General features: G+C 37.0%; 3 protein-coding genes across 3 annotated transcripts; 2 read left to right on the plus strand and 1 right to left on the minus strand.

Moving 5' to 3' along the window:
* The first annotated feature begins 5,745 nt into the window (after nucleotides 1–5,745).
* On the plus strand, nucleotides 5,746–11,477 carry LOC116305628 (uncharacterized). Its single transcript, XM_031715571.2, has 5 exons — nucleotides 5,746–6,084; nucleotides 8,924–8,980; nucleotides 9,504–9,660; nucleotides 10,062–10,195; nucleotides 10,840–11,477. The coding sequence occupies exons 1-5, from the start codon at nucleotides 5,941–5,943 to the stop codon at nucleotides 11,059–11,061; spliced, it is 714 nt and encodes a 237-aa protein (XP_031571431.2). The 5' UTR covers nucleotides 5,746–5,940; the 3' UTR covers nucleotides 11,062–11,477.
* A 122-nt stretch (nucleotides 11,478–11,599) lies between these two features.
* LOC148910026 (uncharacterized) lies at nucleotides 11,600–22,154 on the plus strand. Its single transcript, XM_089033114.1, has 2 exons — nucleotides 11,600–13,080; nucleotides 20,450–22,154. Exons 1-2 carry the CDS (start codon nucleotides 12,539–12,541, stop codon nucleotides 21,468–21,470), a joined length of 1,563 nt encoding a protein of 520 aa, XP_088889240.1. The 5' UTR covers nucleotides 11,600–12,538; the 3' UTR covers nucleotides 21,471–22,154.
* Nucleotides 16,127–18,504, minus strand: LOC148910027 (uncharacterized). Its single transcript, XM_089033112.1, has 3 exons — nucleotides 18,247–18,504; nucleotides 16,642–17,700; nucleotides 16,127–16,470 (listed from the first exon to the last, which is right to left on the minus strand). Exons 1-3 carry the CDS (start codon nucleotides 18,463–18,465, stop codon nucleotides 16,129–16,131), a joined length of 1,620 nt encoding a protein of 539 aa, XP_088889238.1. The 5' UTR covers nucleotides 18,466–18,504; the 3' UTR covers nucleotides 16,127–16,128.
* Nucleotides 22,155–22,173: the final 19 nt, after the last annotated feature.

The raw sequence follows: 22,173 nt of genomic DNA on the forward strand, positions 1-22,173 counted from the left end.
ATCTAATAATAATAACAATGTTTAATATTTATAACAAAAGCGCAAATCAATATATGAATATGATCAAATGCGCTTGAAAATCAAAAACTAGCAATTTACAACGATCGAATATAGGTTATTTAAGAATACAAGAATATATATAATTATAAAATCGGAAAAACGAAAAATCGTACAAATCAAATTTCAATAAAAAAAACTAAGAAGGTTTGTAAAACTTAACATATGCAACAATTACTCAATAATTAAAAATAAAAATAGGCGGTCGTAAACCGCATGTGTCTACTGCCAATTTAGAAACGGATTGTTTAAAGGGGCACTTAGATGAAAACACCCTGATTTTGGAAACGACTTGGAAGTTGGTTAAACATATTCATATGTCCCCAACAAGTATGTAGCCAAGACACATATTTTCTTCAGAATCAGCATCGAAGTTGAGAGTAAATGAAGTCATTTACTCAACCCTATTGTTCTTTTAGTTTTTAAACCAAAGTTTCTCAACTTCAAGTGGTTCCGAAACAAATATTTATGTCAATCTGGCTTTCATAATAGTAATTGAATCATATTATCTTCAAATATTTGAAATATTCGGGCTTTCAAAAAACGGGACGTTTTCATTCAAGTACCCAGCTGTTTGAAGTCAGGCAGCTTTGTTTTCGGCAAAAACATCGGCCTAAAATTGGAATAACACTTACAAAACCTTTCATCTTATTGTATAGTAATACTACATGAAAGCTGTGATAAATGATATTGATAGATTTTACGAAAGCACTTTACTTACTTGAAGTCTCGAGCAGCGAAGAACGAAGACAGTCCAAGATGACAATCCTGCTTTTAAAAATGCGTCATCCCTACGTCGGTTACAATTCGGAAATACCGAGATTTTGTTATTCAAGCTATGATTGGTTCCGTAGTTTATCGATATTGAAGAACGTGAGTCGCTTATCCATGATTGGCTCCGAAGTTTAATGATTGGTTCCGAAGTTTATCCATTCATCAGTTTGGGCTTCCTGTGGTGTTACTGACGGACTTACTTACTTCTTACGCGACTCGATAGCATAGTGGCTTCGCCTCTCTAGGAGGCAGTAGCCACAAAAATATTACAAATTGTAAACATCGCGGAACAGAAATGTTTTAAAGAGTTTTTTAAAGTGATCAAAATTAGTACATGTTTTAATTTCTCTTGGTAAAGTGTTCTATAGACTGATTGATTGGCTATTATTAATTATTATTATTACCCCTTGGTTACCGAGAATGCATGTCATTCTCAGAGAATAAGATTTTATGTTTTAGTTGTCTCTAACTTCATGATCTTCTCGTTTGCAACCGTTAAACAAAGAAATGACGCTCAATGAAGGGAATGACACATGGTCTGCACGAAATGGGAGTATAATTGCGCACACGTAGTATATGTTTAATGAAGAATTCTATGAATGCAACATAAATAAGTTTTCATGTTTACATTTCAGTATTTTTACACAAGTGAATATAATAAATCCGGCGCGCTGCGCTCATTGGTTACAATTTACGTCTTATGCTGTTATGTTCACCTATAGGTGAATATAACGCGCGCATGCGCACGCTAATTTGTCGATCTCTGTTGCTTGCAGCAAGGGCGGATCCAGGGGGGGGGGGGGGGGGGGGGGGGGGGGAGGAGGGCTGAAGCAAAAAATAACAAAACAAAACTGATGAATTAGTTGCTTTTTTTATTGTTTTCCGTTGTGTTGACGGAAGAAATAAAATTAGCCCCCCCCCCCCCCCACTAAACTCAATTAGCCCCCCCCCCCCTCTTAAATTTGGCTGGATCCGCCCTTGTGCAGAGATAAATAGAATTTGAACATAAATAAACCTCTTTCTCCGTTATTTATTAAATTCACTTGTGTTAAAAATACTAAAGGCTCAGGCTCAGTGAATATATAAAATAATCAATACGATATTTTAGAGTACCACACGGAAGAATTAATGTCGGCATCATTTCGAAATCAAAACTAGAGGACTCTGGATAAGGATTTCAACTTTGGAAAACGTTTACAGAACCTAAAGTCTACAGTCTTTCAGTTTTTCGCGATGGAAAGATTGTATGAATTGTGCATTGTACTAGCTTAATAAATCCATAGCGAACAAAGTTTTTCAGTTGCTGTCTTCAAAACTTGATTTAGTAAGTTGTTTTTAAGTCACTGTTCAGTGGCCGCCTGTCATAACATCCTGTAGGCGTCACCTGTTGCATGAAGGCAAAATATTTGATCAAATATGGTCATATACAATGTTAAAAATCGGTATTATTCAGTATTGCAAAGAATAGCAAAGAATAAATAGTAAGTGGACTGAGGCGTCATCGCAATTGCATCAGTAACTTGTCCTGGACACCAATGAATCTAAATGTTATTACAGAATTATTGAATGTGTGATTGGTGCAGGCAAGGCTTCAACTACGACCTCCCGCTGACAGACCGACGCTCTTACCAACTGAGCTAACCGGGTGACGGTTATACGCGGATAAACTCGAAATATTTCCAAATCCAAGAATGTTTGAGTCCAAGATTTTTAATTTAATAAATAAAGAAGATGTTTTGGAAGACGAAATGAGGCTCCACAGGCAGTAATTTTATTCAATATATGCTTGACAGTGTTCTAATAATAAAAAATAGTGCCAAGGTTTGCTCGTATTATTACTTGAATGTCAGTTTGGAATGAAAAGGACCACTGCCCATTTAAGATACGGTTTGATGACCTGCTTTATAGACAAAATCTTTTTAGTTCACTACTTCTCACACCTCGGAGCGTAGGAGTCAAGTTATATCTTCGTTGTACTTCATACGCGACAAAATTTTCCAAACAGATAACTGATAGTAAGGTCTAACAGAAGTCTTCGTCATGGAAGTTGAAGAAGGAACAGCTAAGGGAGCAGGAATATGTGGTATCATCTTGATGGTTTGTGGTATCGCGAGCACGGTTTCAGGATCCATTTGGGTCTCAAGTCATGGTTACGGAGGCTTTGGCATATGGTCTGGCATCGGTGTAAGTATAAACTCCACGAATAGGAATTAATTGTCAGGTTTTTTACTTTCAATTTTTTCATCTAATAATAATAACAATGTTTAATATTTATAACAAAAGCGCAAATCAATATATGAATATGATCAAATGCGCTTGAAAATCAAAAACTAGCAATTTACAACGATCGAATATAGGTTATTTAAGAATACAAGAATATATATAATTATAAAATCGGAAAAACGAAAAATCGTACAAATCAAATTTCAATAAAAAAAACTAAGAAGGTTTGTAAAACTTAACATATGCAACAATTACTCAATAATTAAAAATAAAAATAGGCGGTCGTAAACCGCATGTGTCTACTGCCAATTTAGAAACGGATTGTTTAAAGGGGCACTTAGATGAAAACACCCTGATTTTGGAAACGACTTGGAAGTTGGTTAAACATATTCATATGTCCCCAACAAGTATGTAGCCAAGACACATATTTTCTTCAGAATCAGCATCGAAGTTGAGAGTAAATGAAGTCATTTACTCAACCCTATTGTTCTTTTAGTTTTTAAACCAAAGTTTCTCAACTTCAAGTGGTTCCGAAACAAATATTTATGTCAATCTGGCTTTCATAATAGTAATTGAATCATATTATCTTCAAATATTTGAAATATTCGGGCTTTCAAAAAACGGGACGTTTTCATTCAAGTACCCAGCTGTTTGAAGTCAGGCAGCTTTGTTTTCGGCAAAAACATCGGCCTAAAATTGGAATAACACTTACAAAACCTTTCATCTTATTGTATAGTAATACTACATGAAAGCTGTGATAAATGATATTGATAGATTTTACGAAAGCACTTTACTTACTTGAAGTCTCGAGCAGCGAAGAACGAAGACAGTCCAAGATGACAATCCTGCTTTTAAAAATGCGTCATCCCTACGTCGGTTACAATTCGGAAATACCGAGATTTTGTTATTCAAGCTATGATTGGTTCCGTAGTTTATCGATATTGAAGAACGTGAGTCGCTTATCCATGATTGGCTCCGAAGTTTAATGATTGGTTCCGAAGTTTATCCATTCATCAGTTTGGGCTTCCTGTGGTGTTACTGACGGACTTACTTACTTCTTACGCGACTCGATAGCATAGTGGCTTCGCCTCTCTAGGAGGCAGTAGCCACAAAAATATTACAAATTGTAAACATCGCGGAACAGAAATGTTTTAAAGAGTTTTTTAAAGTGATCAAAATTAGTACATGTTTTAATTTCTCTTGGTAAAGTGTTCTATAGACTGATTGATTGGCTATTATTAATTATTATTATTACCCCTTGGTTACCGAGAATGCATGTCATTCTCAGAGAATAAGATTTTATGTTTTAGTTGTCTCTAACTTCATGATCTTCTCGTTTGCAACCGTTAAACAAAGAAATGACGCTCAATGAAGGGAATGACACATGGTCTGCACGAAATGGGAGTATAATTGCGCACACGTAGTATATGTTTAATGAAGAATTCTATGAATGCAACATAAATAAGTTTTCATGTTTACATTTCAGTATTTTTACACAAGTGAATATAATAAATCCGGCGCGCTGCGCTCATTGGTTACAATTTACGTCTTATGCTGTTATGTTCACCTATAGGTGAATATAACGCGCGCATGCGCACGCTAATTTGTCGATCTCTGTTGCTTGCAGCAAGGGCGGATCCAGGGGGGGGGGGGGGGGGGGGAGGAGGGCTGAAGCAAAAAATAACAAAACAAAACTGATGAATTAGTTGCTTTTTTTATTGTTTTCCGTTGTGTTGACGGAAGAAATAAAATTAGCCCCCCCCCCCCCCCCCACTAAACTCAATTAGCCCCCCCCCCCCCTCTTAAATTTGGCTGGATCCGCCCTTGTGCAGAGATAAATAGAATTTGAACATAAATAAACCTCTTTCTCCGTTATTTATTAAATTCACTTGTGTTAAAAATACTAAAGGCTCAGGCTCAGTGAATATATAAAATAATCAATACGATATTTTAGAGTACCACACGGAAGAATTAATGTCGGCATCATTTCGAAATCAAAACTAGAGGACTCTGGATAAGGATTTCAACTTTGGAAAACGTTTACAGAACCTAAAGTCTACAGTCTTTCAGTTTTTCGCGATGGAAAGATTGTATGAATTGTGCATTGTACTAGCTTAATAAATCCATAGCGAACAAAGTTTTTCAGTTGCTGTCTTCAAAACTTGATTTAGTAAGTTGTTTTTAAGTCACTGTTCAGTGGCCGCCTGTCATAACATCCTGTAGGCGTCACCTGTTGCATGAAGGCAAAATATTTGATCAAATATGGTCATATACAATGTTAAAAATCGGTATTATTCAGTATTGCAAAGAATAGCAAAGAATAAATAGTAAGTGGACTGAGGCGTCATCGCAATTGCATCAGTAACTTGTCCTGGACACCAATGAATCTAAATGTTATTACAGAATTATTGAATGTGTGATTGGTGCAGGCAAGGCTTCAACTACGACCTCCCGCTGACAGACCGACGCTCTTACCAACTGAGCTAACCGGGTGACGGTTATACGCGGATAAACTCGAAATATTTCCAAATCCAAGAATGTTTGAGTCCAAGATTTTTAATTTAATAAATAAAGAAGATGTTTTGGAAGACGAAATGAGGCTCCACAGGCAGTAATTTTATTCAATATATGCTTGACAGTGTTCTAATAATAAAAAATAGTGCCAAGGTTTGCTCGTATTATTACTTGAATGTCAGTTTGGAATGAAAAGGACCACTGCCCATTTAAGATACGGTTTGATGACCTGCTTTATAGACAAAATCTTTTTAGTTCACTACTTCTCACACCTCGGAGCGTAGGAGTCAAGTTATATCTTCGTTGTACTTCATACGCGACAAAATTTTCCAAACAGATAACTGATAGTAAGGTCTAACAGAAGTCTTCGTCATGGAAGTTGAAGAAGGAACGGCTAAGGGAGCAGGGATATGTGGTATCATCTTGGTGGTTTGTGGTGTCGCGAGCACGATTTCAGGATTCATTTGGGTCTCAATTCATGGTTACGGAGGCTTTGGCATATGGTCTGGCATCGGTGTAAGTATGAACTCCAGGTTCTTTACTTTCAACTTTTTCATCTAATAATAATACAGGGCCGTAGCCACCGGTGCGGTTGGTCCGGTTTCAACCGAACCAACTTTCGGGAAAAAAATATAAGAAAACTGAAAACCCTCGAAAACCGGACCAATCAGAAATTTGTGGCTACAGCCCTGTAATAATAATGTTTAAAATTTATAAAGCGCAAATTAACAAATGAATATGATCAAATGTGCTTAAAATCAAAAACTAACAATTTATAACGATCGAATATAGGTTATTTAAAAATCTGACAAGAATATCATATTTGTCGACTGTCTTAGTTCTTAGTCAGATATTTCGAGACATTTTAATATGTTATACATAAACATATACGTTTCGCTTTAGATATACTACATTTTATGCACACTTTGTCCATTTTTTTTAGAGATTATTAGCTTTATTATTAGTAAATAGTTTATCAATTTAGTTTTATTTACCTTTGTATACAGTTCGTTAATTCAGTTTTATACTGCTATCATTATTATTATTATTATTATTATTATTATTATTATCATTATTATTATTATTATTATTATTATTATCATGAGGCAGTGTAAACGTCTGGATGTCCAGCGAAAAATAAAGCTTTGGCTGGACGGATACCGTAACCAACCACAGCATCGACTAAAATCTAACAATGACAGTTACAGTTGAAAAGGAATGACGATGAAAGCTAGAAAAAAATTAAATAAATACAGATAAGAGACCAAAATTATTGAATGTTCCATAAAATTCAAATAAAAATTTCTAAAGGAAAAGTCCATTGTGCATATGAATGTCCAATATAATACATAACAGAGTCTATGATAATTACTATACGTATCCAAAGTTCTTAAATAATTTAACTGCTCAGCTTGAATGTTCTAGCAATGTGTAGCGAGCTAGTCAGGATTACCTTCTGCATTTGACGCATAATTGATTCATATTTGTCCCCTACAAGTTCTTTATTATTATTATTATTATTATTATTATTATTATTATTATTATCATTATTATTATTATAAATATATAATATAAAAATATATAATTATATAATTATAAAATCGGAAAATCTAAAATCTATAAGATAGCATGACAAATAAGTAATTTATAAGAAAACATAAATATATTCATCAAATGAATTATTGTTCATATTGTTCATATGCAATTGAAAAAAACTAAAAAAAATAAGTCTTTACCGAATAATACACCTTTTGCTGTTCATTAACCGCAAAGGAATATTCATTGAAGCGAAGAAGCATTGTCATTAGAGCGAACAGGCATACAATAAGGCGAACGAAGTCTCAATAGTGCGATGGAACGTTCATTAAGAAATTTAGCATTGAATTTGACAATCATGAATATGTTTGCGTGGATTCAGTAACGTTTTCAAACTTTCATTAGCGTTTTGGTGCAGACAATAAACCACAACACACATTCAATACAGTGTTTTGGACATTTATTTACGCAATACAATATAAGTGTATTGTGCTTTTACGATTGTAGATTTTCAAAAACAAAAAAGGGAATTTATCCTTGAATGTGTTCTCTATTTAAACATCTTGGACGATATGTTTACATGTGGTTGTACCATTTTATGCTTTTCTGTGGATCTTCATAGGCCCTCAAAAGACGCTAGTCTGACTCATTTGGAATTTGGTTTATTTGTTGAACCATTGAAATATCCAAAAAAGAGGGATTAAAAAACTCAGAACTGACTGATATTTATACCTAACGGCGCTTTGTTTGTACGAAATCACATTCACGGCTTGTAAAAAAAATGAAAAGACAGTTAAAATCCTAAAATTCCTAGTGGAAAATATACTTATATATTGTATTGCTTAAATAAATGTCCAAAACGCTGTATTGAATGTGTGTTGTGGTTTATTGTCTGCACCAAAACGCTAATGAAAGTTTGAAAACGTTAATGAACTTACGCAAACATATTCATGATTGTCAAATTCAATGCTAAATTTCTTAATGAAAGTTCCATCGCACTATTGAGACTCCGTTCGCCTTATTGTATGCCTGTTCGCTCTAATGACAATGCTTCTTCGCTTCAATGAATATTCCTTTGCGGTTAATGAACAGCAAAAGGTGTACTTCCATCGCCTGGCAAAGCCCATCATACCGGAACTGAAAACAGTAATGTATTCATACAAAATCAAAGAATCACACCTAATACAATAGATAGAGCGACAATAGAATACAATAGCCGGATTTTCTGAATACATTACATCAACTGATTCGATCAACAAACATGGCGGCTTTTAGTACTATCTATAATACTCCCATTTCGAGTTTGCCTTTGCTCAGTCTTAGCTACTTAGTTACTTAGTCTTAGTTACTAACTAGCGTTAGTGGGGGAATGACGGGAACCGGAAGTGCCTCACAGCGGCTGCAAAGGAGGCTATCTTAGCCTCGATTGTGTACAAATGTGTTCTTTTGTTTCATTAAGGTCCAATGTATAGTAAGAAATGTACGCACTACGGAACAATATGAGTTGATTAAAATGCCACGGGTTTTGGTTGAATAGCTGAATATTATAAAGCACAAACGAGACTAAGGCTGAGCAAAGAGAACTCGAAACTGGAGTATTGTATCTCAAGGGATTTTGAGTCATGTGGTTACACTCTCAAGAATACTGATTATCTTGGATGGGAGACTAAGTAAATCCAAAAGGTATAACACAAAAATTCAATACACATTGAAGAAAAAGTGCCATGATTTCTATAGGATTTTCCTGTTAGGCTTAGGCTTTCATCCAAGATAATATTAGAAGGTCTCATTATATTTTACTGACTTTCCTTTTTTGCAGCTTGTGATTGCCGGGATTTTGGGCATCGTCACCTGGTGGAAACGCAACAAAGGAGTGGTGAGTGACATTAACTGAATATGCTTGTGCAACAAATGGAATTAGCTGATAGTTACAATCAGCTGATAGAAGTCTTTGCATCTCACTAACTTATTCAAATGGTGGTCAAACACCAACCAACATGTGCTGTCAGCCAGAAAACTTATCTGATTCTGCTGATGAGCGTTCCACAAGAGACAGTAAATAAAATATATAATGAAATCAAGAAATATAGGTTTTGCACGATCACATAGTGTCAGCCATGTTGGATGGCAGGATCGATACAATACGCTCTCAGGACGGAAAGATCAGAATTTGTTGAACTATATGAGACAAAATTTGGCCGTGTCATCTGTTTTGCACCCTGGGTAAAAACTCGAACGAGTTTTGTATTAGCAAAGTAGTGTATTGTTTCACCAGAAAAGAACTAATTCTCGAGAGTAAACCGATTCTGTTGTTCTGCCATCCATCATGGCCGCCAGCACGTGATCATGCAAAACCTATATAAAGTAATTCTAACACATATTACTTGTACATGTTGCAGTTGATTGGCTTCCTTGTCATCACTATCATCATGGTTATTGTTGCGTCCTCTCAGGCTATAACCTCAGGAGTGTTGTATGGTGTGTTCAAAGCGCTTGTAGGACATCAGTGTTACGATTCTGGAAGCAGTTGTATCTGTGGAAATGAGAGATATCAGAGTAAGTAATAAAAAATTATTAGATGAGTTTAAGCAGGATATCGACCAAGGTCTTGTTATCCGTGTCGAAACCGTAGGCTGAGGCGGATAAAATAGCCAAGGTCTAGATAATTTACGATATCGTACGAGACGAAAACCGAAATCTCTAGGACGAGAGCCGATCATTTAAAAAAGATCTCTTGTTCCAATGCTTTTGTCCCCTGGAAGAGCGCATGACAAATTTACAATATAATATAAAAACCATGATGGCATCTATCGTGAATATAAACTCGTATTGCTCAGTGTCAGCCTTTAATGTAAGTAAAACATTCACTACTGAAAGCAAAACCCGTGGAATTCTATAAAGCAATTGAGAAAATAAACTCGAAATAGTCCGTAATATTAATGTCTTGTTTTCAAAAGGGTCATTCTGTGGCAACTGGAACAACCTTATGAATGCACTTCTCACCATCACCATCTTCAATGTCGTTGGTGCCGTCGTCAGCTTGGCTGGATCGATCTTCGGCTGCATGGGAACTTGTTGTGCAACAACTCAGGTATAGCACGCCTCCTTCCCATCACACAATACCGTCTGGGTGTGCTTTCAATTATCTAGAATAAAAACTAGTTATACAATGCTTTTTTGTGGCATACCATGGTGAATCCCACTTGTCACTTCTATCTTTTGTACAAAACACGCTCGCCTAGAGACTATATAAACGTGCCTCAGCTATTGTATAACTAGTACAAATTCGACTAGATTTCATAAAGAAAATTATTCCAGGAATCTCTATACGGTCTGGTAAGTATGGGTTAAATTTAACAATAGATTAAGAATAGAGGAATTGTTCTGGGGGACAAAACAATGGATTCTTTTTGCATAAGAAAAGACGGCCTATTGTTTCGTCCCCCAGAATGATTCCTATAGAAAATCAATGCAAGGGGTCTGTTTATCGGTCATTATGTGATCAAAATATGCCACGTGTGACTGAATAAAGTTTGTTAGATGTTTTGATCTCTTCCTTGCCACGCAGGTTTTTCTCCGGGTTCTCTGCCGGTATTCATTTGTCCCGCGCAAAAACCAATACGTGAGTTGTGTACTTAGAGTATTGAACGTAAACAAACCGATGGTTTCTGGCTAGAAAGAAGTGGGCAACGACAAATAAAAAGATTTTAAAAGCCCATTTATTATTCCTTATAGAGGCAGCCCGGCACCGTGATGGTCCAACGACCTGTATTCGTGACAACAAATACTCAGCCTGGCTACGTTTCCCAACAGCCTGCCTACGTACAACAACAGCCTGGCTACGTTGCCCAACAGCCTGGCTACGTACAACAACAACCCGGGTATGCTCCTCAGCCCACAGCTGCCTATCCTCCACAAGCTGCTGGTGCTCCACCGCAATACACAGAAAAATATTAAGCAATGACTAATGTGCTTTAACAAATAGGGAGCCCAAGCTCGCCATAAATAAAAACACACTGTAGTCTAGTCAGCGGTAGGAATAATCGCGGGTTAACCTAGCTTTTTGCGTAAAATGTCGTAATGATAATTTGTATCTTAGGCCGGGGCCGGACATTAATTAGAGAGAGGGGGAGGGCTGGTGCATTTTAATTTTGGTTTGCATGTTATTAAAAAGCCTTAGATCCTCTTTCCTGTTGCTATCATCAGTTTGATAGACTCCTAAATTTTGTTTGAAAAATTTGGTGGCCCCACCTCACAATTTGCATAGTCCTCTTCAACCTATAAATTATGAACGGTCCCCATGAAGCTTGCTTTTTGTTAAACCTTAGAATAATCGGTATGTTAATCATCAATAAAGTTGCTTTATTATTAAATGTACCAGCGGTTTTCGTATGAATGGAAAACAATACAGCAAATAGGTAGCCGTGTACCGTATCGTTCCGTATTTTAGCTGTACCGTACCGTGAAGCCGTACCCCATCGTACCTTACTGTAGCCATACCCCATCGTACCGTATCCGTGTACCGTACTGTAGCAGTACCCCCATCGTACCTTACTGTAGCCATACCCCATCGTACCGTACTGTAGCCATATAGTACTGTAGCAGTGCCGTAACTACGATTAACTGGAACATAAATTATAAGATTTTCTTAAAAATAACCACAACCATCAAAGAAAGCAATACGCGACGAATGTTAGACGAATGAACTAAACTGGTTCACCCAACCCTTTATGCATATGTGGAAGATATTGAATTAGAACGAAAACTCACGAAAACAACCGAATGAAATCCGAGCGAACCGAACGAATACGAATACTTGTGATCTATATAGATTTAAGGCTCCCAAGGCTCCTAAGGCTCCCAGTTGACCAAGAGTTTGAGCGAGAAATCAGTTCGGAATCAGTGAAAAGGACCACTGCCCATTTAAGATTATCTGATTATATATTCATTAATCCACCCATTGATTTGTTTATTTAAACTAGCTAGGTGGGCATACATGTAAACACAAAATTACGTACCAAGGTAGACCTAGAACAGCAATTTATTATAATCAAAAGAATAAGAAATATATACACTGTGCTACACAGGTTGAGGGTCTATAACCAACAGGAAATAGGCCCCTTATACATCCTCAAAATATAGTTGGTCAGAGATATAAAATCTAAATCTAAGGCAATATTTAGCATACAGGCCATCCCTCAATAGATTTTTCACTTGCTGTGAACTACTTATGCTTTTATGCATATTCAAATTCACAGTACAGTTCTGAGCCTGATTAATTTCGCTTTCAGATTTCAGATCTCCACCAAAACCTGTTGTTAAAAATTAGGTGTATACAAAGTTCAGCCAAATATAGATTTCAAAAAAATAATTAGAATAACATTAATAAAATTGAAACTTCAGTCAACTGAGAAAAATTGCTTTTTGTATCTGAATGATTTTAGGTGGCAGAGTGGGCTGTAGACGTTGTTTAGTGAATGGCATTTATATTCCCTGCAAGCGGCACTATTATTTTGGCAAATTCGGGGAACGCTATCGTAATACAAGTCCTCTTCGAACTGCTGCCTACCAATTAGAAAATGGAAAGAAGGTGGATGCTGCTACAACAGCAAATCAGCGGCAACAAATACAAGTTGAAACAGGAGTTTGTGGAGTGAGCATTCTATTTGATCTCTATAAATTGTACAACTTTGACCCAATATTGGATATGACCATTGACCGTATGCATCTCACATTTAACATGCTGAAAAGAGAGTTTTTGGGTAAGATGTGGTTGGATCTTGGAGGTAATGCAGGAAAACCAATCAATGACAGAAATCCTTCTGATGGCGGGCTTCTTGACCGGGAAGAGTTTGCCTCAGCTCTCCAGTCCATTGAATGGACGCCCGAGGAAAGAGCAAAGGGTGTTGCCAGACTACAAACATTGACAGACAAACTGGGAGGCTGGAAGTCTAATGAATTTAAGAGAGGATGTCAGCAAAAATCGACCAAAATCAAATTTTGCCGGCAACAGCCAAAAAATCGAATTCGTTCATATTTTGGCATTAGGAAGACCTTGATGCGATATAAACCGTGGTATACTTCATTTGCCAAAATATCGCTTTATTTCCGAGAAAAACGAGAAAAACAAATTCGTGCATAATTGACTCTCTGAGAGAGTCAAAATATACTCCAACTTTGGGGGCCTCGCGCGCCTTTGCAAAAATATCTACAGACTCAATCTTGGGAAATTATTTGGGATAGTGTTTTAACATTAAAAAGATGGAATTTCACGGTGTTCGAATAAATTCATAGTGGCGAAAAATATTTATTCACCAGGGTACTTTGACTTCGCGTCAAAAATGAGGAATTTTCAAAAAATGATTTATCCGTGTGCTAAATAAAATAAAACGTTGATATTAAGAAATTGAAAAGCTAAAATAATGTTCTAATCGTGGGTGAAGTCATTTTTGGGGGTTTTTGTTCTGCGATGAGAAATAAAATCTAAAAGTTACAGAAATTTTGAAGAGCTCAGACGGTCGGCCAAATCAAAGCGATTGACAAATTTGCATAACTTTTTGGATTTTTAAATCTTAATTTGGCTAAGTATCATAAAAACATCATCAGCATACAAGTTCAATGTAATATAATGACAAATACCGCAAGAATTTCGTTTTTACATTTGATTTTACCTAGAATTTAACAACAATTTATGCCCGGGAACTTCTGTTTACAATCATTTAGTGACTGAGCGGCAGGGCTGAAATGTGTAACGCGACAGATTTAGTTTTTGCAATTTAAAAATAAAGTCTTTTTCTTTTCAATTTCAGAGAAATAAAAGTATTTATTTGTTTGTTTGTCTCTTTAATTTTTCAAGAGAAATCGAAAATCGACTTTTTTCGAGTGAGAATCTGAATGAGAGATCGAAGGCAATCAAACCGTTTAAATCGGATTCAACCGGCTTGTGATCATAATCCTAAACGCATAGTCCCAGTCCTAGATCTGAGACAAGTTCCGAGTTGAATAATTCTTCACAACAGACTTTAACCGTTGTTTTATCAATCGGAAAAAATTGACGTTTGCAGCAATTTTGTCACTATCATCTGCCTATATTTTTTCAAGCAATACTCTTATCGAGTATACTAGAAAAAACTTGATTTATCATTATTTTAGTTAAAGTCTCTACATATTGCTGTATTTGTATATATAAATACAGCAATCACAGAAATCTGATTCAACCAGGCATATCATAGTTAAGTATACGACAATTAAGTAACCATATAATTGATTCGACTTCTAAAGCGCGGACTATACCCGCTTTCGAAATAAACCGGCTACAAGGCTGGACTATAGTTTTATGTACTGCTTGCACAACTACATTGCCTGACAAGTTCATTGAGAATATCGATGTACGGCATTTTGCGATTGACTGTAATACTGGATATATCAAGTTCGAAAGCAGCACAAATATCTTTCAGCATGGCAATAGAGAATCTTGGAAGTTTTGATTGTGAAGACATTTTGCAGATGTCGTAAGTGTGATACATTATTGGGTGTTGAAGAGTAATTGCATTCATCACTTCATCCGTCAGTTCTTGCACATCTCTGTTCACAATTTCTCCAACATTTCCTCCCATTACATCTTTTTCATGAGAGTCTAGATTTTTTGCTTTTGCTAAGCGAGAAAAAAAATTTGAAATTTGCTGAGAAGATAGAAAATCCTCTTTCCGGAACATGCAAGAGCCATCAGCATTTTTGGCTTTTCTCATTGACTTAGATACAGTTCGTGGATCTGCTTTTTGCCCAGTTAATTCACCATTTTTAAAGACTTCCATGAGATAGTTTTTTTGGGTTTCAGTAAACCTTTTCCTCTTTCCTGTAGACTTCAAGGCCCAACCCATCGGAAGTACTGAATCTGCCATACTATTTTCTGATTCAAGCGTGTCTGGTTGAGGGAATGTTGGAACTTCACTCATCCCCTTTTCGAGTTTTGAGGCGTAACCTATCATTGATTTGTCATAAAATGTCTGAAGTTCAAGGGAATACTTGTGTTTTCCAATGTCCAGATGTTTTTCAAGTGAAGAATACCGCTGAAACGACTTTGTACAGCCCTCCTCTGGACAACAGAACAGCTTTTTATCAGCATCTGCCTGTAGATCCTCAGCGTCGCCTTTGCCACAATCAGCATTACCACCAGCATCGCCATCATCATTGTCATCATCATTATCATAACAATCATCAATGCTATTACCTTCATCATCATCGTCACTGGCATCATCTTTGCTCTCTAATTTTGAACTTTTTGGGCCTTTTCGGGGTTTTACAGGAACAAATAAGATTTTGTTGCTATTATCATCCGACGTTTTGTTTAGTTTGGGTATGCCGGTTGGGAGACTTAGGTCATTCCAATTGATGGATTTCCCAGGACCAATCTCATAGGCTCTCCACATTTTCATTCCCTCTTCGCTGTATTGGATATTGTTAATATAGCTAATTCCATCAAATTTGACAGATTTGAAGCCTGATGTAGATTGTGGGCCACACAAAGTCACTGTTACGCCCGGTATGCCTCCAGATGACTCAATTGCTTGTTTCATTTGTTTGGCTGTTTCGATATCATGGCCTGAGTCCAAATATCTTTTCATGTGATTTTTGATGTTCGCGGCCTTTCGATCACATGCGCCTTTCCCTCCTTGTGGATCCGAAAAGTCGATCCGAGAAAGGCAGATTTCCGTGTTTCGTAGCAATGTGCTTTATAGCAAGCATAGTTGGTGCCGAATGATAGCATCCAGCGTTATCTTGTTTCATGTAGACAAACTTTACACTTGATAAAATACTCTTGAGTTGCTGGAGGACATCATCGAAAATAGCCAAGACTGTGGGACTATCCTGAGTACAGCTTTCAAAAACATGAACAAAAGTCAACATGTTTATGTCATTATCCTTTGGTTTCGTTACAGCAACTGTAAGGTGCCAGGAAATCCCGCGCTTTCCAAACCAATCTCTTTGGCTTTCGCGAAACTTTCGCGGTACGAATTTCATGGCCTAATCAGATACAAGAACCACTGATTGATCATCCATATTTTTCAATATTTCATGTTTTGCGGTATCCTGGTTGATGGTTCGAAGAAGATGAGCTTTCCACGCATCGATATTTTGAGCGGATTGATCTATGGTATACTCCATCTCTTCTCTTTCTTCTAATGAGCAGTCAACGCCTTTAATGGCTGAACGTATTTCTTCAAGAGCACTAGGGAAGATGCTGCATCTATCACATTTTAGATTATGTTCGTGATCACAACACTTTTCGAAGCAGGGGTCGTCAGGGGAACTGAGAGCGAACACTCTGCAGTGATCGGCAACCACCGAGTTTTTTGAAACATGCACCTAAAATAAAATAAAAAGATAGTCGTCAGGAGGAGGAAAATGCATTAACTTCTTGTCTTTCTTTTTTCATTTTTTGTTTGTTTGTTTGTTTGTTTGTTTTTTGTCTTGTCAGTTTTCTTGTGTTTGTTGTGGTGTTAGCTTTAATACTTGAGTTTTAAAATTCAGTTTTACCTTATAATCGCTTTTAAGGTATCGTTTCGCTTGTTTTAGCTTTTCATTAGTCATGTTCGCCCACGTTAGTCCCTTTCCATAACTATCCCCAAGTGTCTCCACCACGTCTTCTAGATCATCAAAGGACTGGGCTCCATTTGCTGAAAAATAGTCCAGCCCTTGAAGGGATTTGCGGACGGACGCAGAGCAGGCACTGAGGATCCTGAGCAATGTGCTACGGCTTACTGGGTCAAAACCTGTTTCCGAGCAGTAACTTTGGTATTGACGTATTATTTGTTCCGGTATGAGAGTTCGAACCACATTTGGAACTTTTAGCTCACAGCCTGACGACAACTTGAGTACTCTTTCTCCGAAAGGTAAATCTTGAACTATGTGAGAGCTCGTAATGAATGTCAAAAAGTGCTCTAGTTTCTCGGGTTTTATATACATGCGCGTATTCTTTACGGGCGAGAGAACAGAACCTCGACCATGAAGTAAACGATGATGCCGCGCTATTTTAAGGCGGTACATCGATATGTCGGGTATCCATCTCTTTAAATCATTGAAGCTTACTTTATCTGCCATAAGGGAGAGGATCTGTCTTCTAGTGCTCCAATGATTGGCATTATTGTAACATTCACAAAGGGCTTCCATCAATGAAAAATCAAAAGTAGTATCGCCATGTTTAAGATTGGATTTTGCTAAAGAATCAAAGATCTTGTCGGACTGCCCAGGAGCAACTTCCTCTAAGCATGAAGCAACCACTTGTTTTCCTTTTCTTTTGTAATAACGTCTCGAGCGTTCAGATGCCTCGTCCCATGGGGTTGCTAGCACAAAGCGGACAGGACTAACATCTCTTGATGCTAAATAAGCATTGAGTTTTTCTCTTGGTGACAAATCGAAAAGAAAAGAACCGTCAACAGTTACACTAGAAATGTCCTCTTCGTGATATTGACTCACTGGCGTATTCGTCCACGTAGAAGACATTGAAATATTTGTTGGACTTAAAGGTAATGGCTGTTTAAAGAACACCTCCTCTTCTTTTTCTTCTTCTTCGTTTTGCTCTTTACTCCTCTTTTCCTAAAACCGGGAAAAGAAATATAAATCTTTATATTTTTTAAGTGGGTGTATGAATAAATTGGAATAAGGGTGCATGGAATGTGATAAATTCAGGTCCACCCCCCACTCAGCTTCTTCTATTTTTTAAAAAAAAGGTACAAGGCAAAGTTGAGTATATTAGGCGAGTATATTATGGTCTTCCGGAAAAAAAGTTGTTTTGTCTCCCACCTTCCCCCCCCTCTCCCCTTCCCATATTTCTAAGCTGTGGGCCTTGCTGCGTTCCTTGATGCGGGTCTGAGATAGACGGTTGGATGGAGGGATGGATGTATGGAGGATTGGCTGAAATGGATGGATAGACTGGAATGTGATGAAGGGAATGGAATAGATGGGATATAGAAGAATGGATGGAATATAAAAGGAATATAGAAGATATAGAAGAATGGATGGAATGAGATTGGATAGATGGATGGTTGGTTGGTTGGTTGGATATACAATAGATGGAATGAGAAGGATGGATTGGATTATTTTAGCACCTTTTTAAATAAAGGCTTAGATTGGCAGACCTACCTCTATTCTCAAATGCTTTAGTTTTTCGAGTGTCTCTGTTTCCGCGTCAATGCATTCCTCATCTACAAACGAACTTCTAGATTTCTGTGTGTCAATATTACTGACCATCTCTCTTATTTTTTTCCTGCAACTCACGCAGATACCTGCCAAACAATGCACACTACGACTTAAAATACTACTTCCAGGGCCGTAACCAGAACTTTTACAGGGAGGGTGCATGAAAATCGGACCATTGATCGTTTCTTTTAAGAAAGCAGAACAAAAATAAATAATAATAATAAAATAATAATAAAAAGGTAACCAGAAGAAAGCAGAACCACAAAAAAAAAAAAAAAAAAAGGAGATGGATGAGCGGACCTTAACCTTTTATTTGGGGGGGGGGGGGGTGCACGTACACCCTGCACCCCCCTCCCCCTAGTTACGGCCCTGCTAACGGGACTGATATAGAAACATGCGTTTTGAGAAGAAATCATAAGCATGCAAAAACGTTACCTGCTCCAGATGGAATAAAAGTTCCTGTTTTCTTGAATATTAATTCCGACTCGTCTTTTCCAATGCCCTTGTCGCTCTTTGGCCACTTCGATTTTGATTGGCCATGATTTGAGATCGATGCGGGAACTCTACATCTAGTACTAGAGCCCCTTGTCCACCCTAGTCCAAGTATTGAGCGATGATGGGGACATATCGTCCAATCATTTATTTCTTTTGGTCGTCTGAACTGTCCTGCACGACCAAGAATCAAATCGAATTCACTTTCAAATCCAGAGAAACCAAACAAAGTCTTGTGTCGAGCTATATCCTTAGTGCATGAAAGCAAGGGAACAACGAGAGCATCTTGCGTCCTATCTTTTCTGCTATAACCACATAATCCACCAATAATCGATTTAAAGGAGCAACAAACTTCCATGGAAATAAAGTTAGCAAATCATAACGTGGATAAAAGCGTTAATGACTGAAGAATGGATGTTGTTTGCGGCATTATACAAAAGAATTGCGGCAATTTAATTTCATGTGTCAGTCATCTATCAAAGTCTCCCCTGAAGTTAGTTTTTGTATTGTAATCAATTTCCCACTCGAAAAAAGTCATTGAAACGGGGGTTGAATCATTTTTCGATTTCTCTTAAAAAATTAAAGAGACAAACAAACAAATAAATACTTTTATTTCTCTGAAATTGAAAAGAAAAAGACTTTATTTTTAAATTGCAAAAACTAAATCTGTCGCGTTACACATTTCAGCCCTGCCGCTCAGTCACTAAATGATTGTAAACAGAAGTTCCCGGGCATAAATTGTTGTTAAATTCTAGGTAAAATCAAATGTAAAAACGAAATTCTTGCGGTATTTGTCATTATATTACATTGAACTTGTATGCTGATGATGTTTTTATGATACTTAGCCAAATTAAGATTTAAAAATCCAAAAAGTTATGCAAATTTGTCAATCGCTTTGATTTGGCCGACCGTCTGAGCTCTTCAAAATTTCTGTAACTTTTAGATTTTATTTCTCATCGCAGAACAAAAACCCCCAAAAATGACTTCACCCACGATTAGAACATTATTTTAGCTTTTCAATTTCTTAATATCAACGTTTTATTTTATTTAGCACACGGATAAATCATTTTTTGAAAATTCCTCATTTTTGACGCGAAGTCAAAGTACCCTGGTGAATAAATATTTTTCGCCACTATGAATTTATTCGAACACCGTGAAATTCCATCTTTTTAATGTTAAAACACTATCCCAAATAATTTCCCAAGATTGAGTCTGTAGATATTTTTGCAAAGGCGCGCGAGGCCCCCAAAGTTGGAGTATATTTTGACTCTCTCAGAGAGTCAATTATGCACGAATTTGTTTTTCTCGTTTTTCTCGGAAATAAAGCGATATTTTGGCAAATGAAGTATACCACGGTTTATATCGCATCAAGGTCTTCCTAATACCAAAATATGAGCGAATTCGATTTTTCGGCTGTTGCCGGCGTATGGTCGATTTTTGCTGACATCCTCTCTTAAGAGGTAAACAGCTCAACCCAAAAATTAAGATTTATTTTGGGATAAGCATAGTCATTTGTAGAGTATATTATTTGTGGTGTCTCCCAACTGTTGGAAATTGTAAATACTGGAAAAGGTTAACCCTGGTAAAAAGTTTCTATAACTTGCATTGTTTAATGTAATGTTTTTATCAAACCATACAATTTTTTTTTTCACAGATTCAGCAGTGTTGCAAGAGAGGTTTTGGCTCAGAAAATTCCCTCAAAGGCATATGACTGTTTCATGCTGCTTTGTGATGCTGTTCAGATGTTGTATAGTGCCAAACTTCAAGGCAGTGGTTGGCAACCTGGGCATATCCAAAGACTAGAGAACCTACTTTGGAGTCATGCCATAAGAGCAGAGGAGTTTTATGGGCTTGAAGTATGCACTGAAAATTTGGAGTACTCGGTGCATGCTGTCCAGGACATTAGGCATCATTCAAGCATGGATAATTATTCATGTGAACTCTATGAACGTGCAATTCTCAGGCATAAGGAACAAAAGCACAATGCAAAAGGACTAGAAAAGACATTTGCCACAAGAGAAAACTTAAGGAATTTTATTGAAGGCTATCAAGAAGTGAATGGTCCAATCACAAAGTATGGTCTGGACAAAAGCAAGTACAGTTTTGATCTAGAGCAGGTAACAACTCCAATAATGTTACATGAGTCATCATTTCCTGTAGCAAAAGCATTGCTTCAGGATTTACACGACATGCCAAATCCTTCTCCTGCTGTTGAACATGCAATGAGGTATGGTGTATCAGTGGGATCTATAATGAATCATCAGTGGACACAGACCCCAGAGCTTATTCGAAGGAACTATGTAAGAGACAGCATACAACCAACCTGTAGAATTAGGAGAAAGGTTATCCTCTATCCAGATCCTTCAAATCTTGGGAATCCTCAATTTTACCTCTGCATTGACTTCAAAAAACCAGAGTTAGAGAAAGAGGTACAAGTCCCAGTCTATCCACAAGTTGAAGAAACTGTGTGTGTTTTAGGGGGATCAAATCAGACGTGGTATGGAAGAGTCAAAGATGTAAACCATACAGTTAGAGCAACAACACTGCAATGGTACAGAGAAACAAGAAGACAGGGTGTTTGGATTCTGACAAATCAAGAAGACAGAATATGGTTTTCATCAATCCTTAAAATATGCACAGCAGTAAGGGTTTTGGGGGGATTTAATATTACTTAGAAAACTTATTAGTAGAAGCTGCAGAAATATCTAATAAGCTCTTTAATAGTTTCCAATTTGGTCCATTCGTTTCAGAGATATGGCTCCTCAGTTTTTGCAAAACCTCTAATTTAAATTTCTAGTGCCAGAAATTTCTGCCTCATTCTGTCGTGTAATATGGTTGATGCAAGAAAAAGCAAGATAGATGCGTTGCTTACAGCAGTTCAAATCAATTAAGAATGTTTGCATGACGATCGTCCATTAAGCTATATCACTCACAATGGCTAGTTCCAGGCCCGGCTTTTTGCAACCAAAAAAAGCGCTATATCTCAGAAACGACTGGGCAAAAATGGAAACTGTAAAAGAGCTTATCGACTATTTATGCATCTTCTATACAGATGATGAAAAACTATGGATGGGTTATAGGCACCCTAATAAATTTTTTCTAATGAGTTTTCTAAGTGATTTAAAAAGATTTGCAGCATGTTTTATCAAGTATGAAAAATCCTCGGCATCCCCTCTGGCTTTACATGTATACTTGATAAAACACTGCTGCTCATTTTTAAATAGTACACAAAAAGTCCACAATATGGTTGTGCCTCAAGCTTAGTCATTCCAATTAACTGGGCACTAATAATTTGTCAATAAAAAATAATAAGATGCTAACGTTTGGTATCCTATTGTTCTTTAGAATTTAATGAACATTAACAGCTGATGATTAGTG

This window comes from Actinia tenebrosa, unplaced genomic scaffold (assembly GCF_029948245.1).
Source record: "Actinia tenebrosa isolate PJP-AT-01 unplaced genomic scaffold, QUT_ActTen_1.0 PGA_scaffold1__47_contigs__length_23844297, whole genome shotgun sequence".
NCBI classification, from domain to species: Eukaryota; Metazoa; Cnidaria; class Anthozoa; order Actiniaria; family Actiniidae; genus Actinia; species Actinia tenebrosa.